Source organism: Anopheles marshallii, chromosome 2 (genome assembly GCF_943734725.1).
Source record: "Anopheles marshallii chromosome 2, idAnoMarsDA_429_01, whole genome shotgun sequence".
NCBI lineage: Eukaryota > Metazoa > Arthropoda > Insecta > Diptera > Culicidae > Anopheles > Anopheles marshallii.
In genome coordinates, this window is record NC_071326.1 from 36705949 (window position 1) to 36710199 (window position 4251).

Sequence of the window (4251 nt, forward strand, 5' to 3'; positions counted from 1 at the left end):
AATTTCGATTTTCGCGTTTTAGAAGAATTTTTAAACGGTCGCCAAACACTTCCTGGCCTGGTGCATCTACAGTCGAATGCACCTTTCAGAGGGAACAAAAAAAGTTACAAGCGCAACTGAATTTTAATTAAAAGCGCGAAGCTCTTCGGTGAAGAAAACATCCGATGTTAGTGGCACACATTCGAACGAGATGGCACGCGAATCGAAGTAAGTGGCACGAAGTTTGACGCTAACGGCACGGCGATTCGTATCGTGTATTATGGGGTGTTTCGATTTTCTATTTCTAGCTACGACATATTTTGCCTTTGTTCTGCCCCTTCTGGATACATGTCAGTAGATACGGTTTTCCTGGAAAAAAATCACTCATCGTCACCAGCGACTTTTAAACCACCTCTCCTCAAACTTCCTCTCTTATTACCCTGCCCCTCGCCCCTAATTTCGTGAACATAGTAAAAGCTCAAAGCTGTGGAGGGTCGCAACGGTCGAGAATGATGACACATTCCTGCGATCACCGGGATCGTGCCCGATAGTGTATAAAAGCAATAAACAGTGTCTTGTTTTTTCTTTCCTTCCGCTATGAGTAGTATTCGGCATGATATGCCTTAGTAGTATCATTCGTTTGTGAAATTATATAACCTTGGCGATGCAGCTATGTCTATGTATTGATTGTTTATATTACATACCATTTTTATGAGAATCTCACAACCATTTCTATTGCAGTTATTTATTTCAGAAAGCTCTTTGTTTGGATTTTTTTTTACTGTGGAGTACGCGGCTTCATTTTTTGTGCGGAACTAAGTTTCTCTTAGAAAAGCAAGATTTACACTACCATCATGATACAAAACAGTGCCTACGGAAATCTGATACTGGATGGCGAATCGCTACTTTGGCAGATCTGCCTGCAATCAAATCAAAATCCGACAAGCGAAATAATCGACATGGATAGTAACAACAATCTTGCAGTGAGAGGTTTTTGCTACACATACGCTAAACAGGACGATGATCACCAGCACGATGAAACCACCATCCGGGAACAGGAACACGAAACTACGGATGAAGAGCAGTGGAACTGGACGCACAATATTCAAAACCAGACTGATGATGACTGTATTACTAGTCTGCCCGACGTATCGCAGCCCAAAGATGAGCTTACCAAGGAGGAAATCGTCGAAACGTTGGAGCAAGCTGCTGAGACTGGGGTACTAGCGGATGGAACAACGCTACCAACACCGACCACTGCCGTGGATGCAACGAAAAAGAAGGAGGAGGGCGTGCCGAAACGTCCGATGAATTCGTTCCTATTATTTTGCAGTCGACACCGATCGATATTGAGTAACTATTTCAACGAGGAAAACAGGTACACAGTTTGTTTGTAATTGGGCTTTGAGCTGCGCCCAATATTACACATTCACGTTCATTCTATTCCTACAGGTCAATAACGGAAAAGCTCGGCATATGGTGGAATGGGCTTACAGAAGAACAAAAATCTCCATACCAATTGCTAGCGCTGAAGGTAATTGTTTTTAACACTGCACCGCGGGTCGCGTTCGAACACTAATGTTGATCGTTCTTTTGTCGTTTACATCTTTCCAGTTCAGGGCCAAGCTTTTGGCTCTGAACCCAAACTTCCAGTGGGGTAAACGTACGCCGGCAAACAGTCAAGCGTCTCCAATTACTGACGATGCTGGTGCAAACACATCCTTGATTGTGGATCAGACCGTACAGATGGATGTATCTGACGATGCCATCATTACGGACGAATGTTTGAAAGCGGCAGAAGCTTTGGTTAGTTTGCGTAAAAGCGTGGAGGTGGCACCATTGACCACGTTCAAGATGGCGGACGAATCAAACATGGGAAGCATAAAGGATCTCTGTATCGGAACCGGTACGCAACCGTCTGGTGGACTGGCAGGTCGGTGTTCTTATTACCCAGCTATATGTTATCTATTTCTGTATTAACTTTTTCCAAGCTTTTTTGTTCTGTGTTCGAATACTATTCATTATGACTGATTATACGTTTTCTTTTTTTAGTTCCCGGTCAGACATGGGAGTCACGGTGCAATGGATCATCCCAAATGATGGCACCGTGTAATAGTGGCCTTTCTTTTGGTGGTTTGGTGCAGCAAACTGGCGAAGGCGCAAGTGCACCGAAAGCCACACGATCATGTAGAGCAAACAGGTACAATGCTATCATGAGTCATATGTACCCACGCACAAACAAATGCTCGAATAAAGCGCCAAAAGCACCCCGTAAGCCTCCAAGGCCTGCCAGCAACTGCCAGTCAACTATCACAAACAGCGGTACAGCAGACTCAAACATAAACAAAGTTACCGAAGCAGAGTTGATCGCGGAATTGTACTCAAAGGTGGCAGAACTATCTCCGTTGAGCATTGACCACTTTTTAAGCGTTTTAATAGAGTATAGAAGAAAACGCAAGTCGTCAAGTATGTATCAATTCTAATGTCCGGTGTAACCAAACCATCACGCTGAGAATTTATTCATTTCTACGCTTTCCCTATATCCTACAGCATCAGCACGGAATGCCAAAAGAAGTAAAACGCAGCAGTCAAAAGCAGCAATGCCCCGAGCTGACATTCCCGGCGACGTGCTGGCTGAGGATGTTACAGTCCGAAGTACACCGATCGGTACAACAGCACAGCCAGCATCGTCTCCCGCAATCGTTTCTGAGGCACTGACGGTGCAACCTACATCCACCAAACTAATCGGCAGTCACAAGCGTAAATTTCGCAAGGAACGTATTACTCATAACCCTCAGTCAGAGAAGGTAGAACGACAAACGATCTTGATATCTCTTGATAAGTCTGACGCGAAAGACGATGATATCTATCATGCTCGTACGGGGTACCTATTAGAAAACCTAATGGAGTTCCATTAATGGTATAAAACGATGCAGATCTCAAGCACCCAAAATTGAGCGGAAAATGGCTTAAGTTAACAAGGCCTAAGAATATATTTGAGGTGATTAGGTTTTATTTGCTTATTCACCAATATTATTATAGGTAAACACCCAAGCAAATCGGGTATAGAAACAACCGACCTCAGTACCTTCAGGATAGTTTGGCTAAAATTTTTGGAACAATTGAATTTTTTAGGACACCGGTTTTTTTTTTTTGTCAAAATTACATCTGTTAGATTCCATTTGGATCATAAGATTTTGAATCCTTCCAGTTCAATGTTAATTTAGAATAAGAACAAAATGCTCAATCTACTCGCATTCTTACTCTCGTAGTTATTGAGCGAGAGGCATATTTAATTGCATTAAAAAGTAATATTAGCAAGGCTAGCCAACTAGCCACAGCCATAAGCGATGGTTGCTCTACTAGTAGGAACGCACACTGTATCAGTGGCCATAGTTCGCATTACAGAGCGGTGATGTATGGTCAGCATGCATCGATTTAAATTGTTATTATTTATGATCACATGCCTCCGAGCCTCGAGTAGTCGATTGTTTTGTTGGGATGATCGGGAATGACCTAAAACCCCGTGAAGAAGAAAAGTGGAAACAATGTAGTTACCTTCCACAACCCGTGGCTAACCTTACCGCTAGGTGAGGGGAACAATATGCTTTATCATTTTACGGGTACCGTAGGTACTGAGTGCTGTGAAGCCTAACTGGGTTAAGTACGGCTAGGCGCCTTTGAATTGCTTCCATATGTGCCTTTAACATGTTGTGCATTTCTTTTTATTTAAAATCTCATATTTAATATTTATACGAATTCATTTTCATCGCAATTAATGTTCACAAAAACTCACAAACCCAGTCGTTACCGTACCGAAGAAATAAGCTTGTTGAAGCTATCAGTGATAAGCTTGAAGAAACGACCAGTTCAAAGCGCAAACCATAAATATTATAAGTCTATCATTCTGCAAAGCTATCCCGTCTGATACTAAAGTATCCTTTTCTCTGTTTTGCTTAAGATTGCATTAAATCGTACAACATAATTTGCTTGGTTTTTTTTATTACATTTTTCACAACACGTATTTTATTTACTTTTTATTTAATATTGCGGTAACACTACAACACCACATGAATACAAAATCGATAAAATGTAGCTGCTAGTTGGTATCGATTCTATACGTCTTCTATAAAATATAAATAAAAAGGGCTTAAAAATTGTCCTATCAAAAATAATGTGATTCAAAATGTTCAAAACGAGATCGAACCCTTGTTCACTTGTTCTCTCGTTTGTCCTATTAGTTACCAAGTTCATATAAGACAACAGGTATTG

General features: G+C 41.5%; 1 protein-coding gene across 1 annotated transcript; it reads left to right on the plus strand.

The window, feature by feature from the left end:
• Nucleotides 1-833: 833 nt before the first annotated feature.
• Nucleotides 834-2897, plus strand: LOC128717915 (uncharacterized). The gene is made up of 5 exons (XM_053811592.1): nt 834-1357; nt 1432-1513; nt 1594-1912; nt 2032-2166; nt 2530-2897. The coding sequence occupies exons 1-5, from the start codon at nt 834-836 to the stop codon at nt 2895-2897; spliced, it is 1428 nt and encodes a 475-aa protein (XP_053667567.1).
• The last annotated feature ends 1354 nt before the right edge of the window (nt 2898-4251 follow it).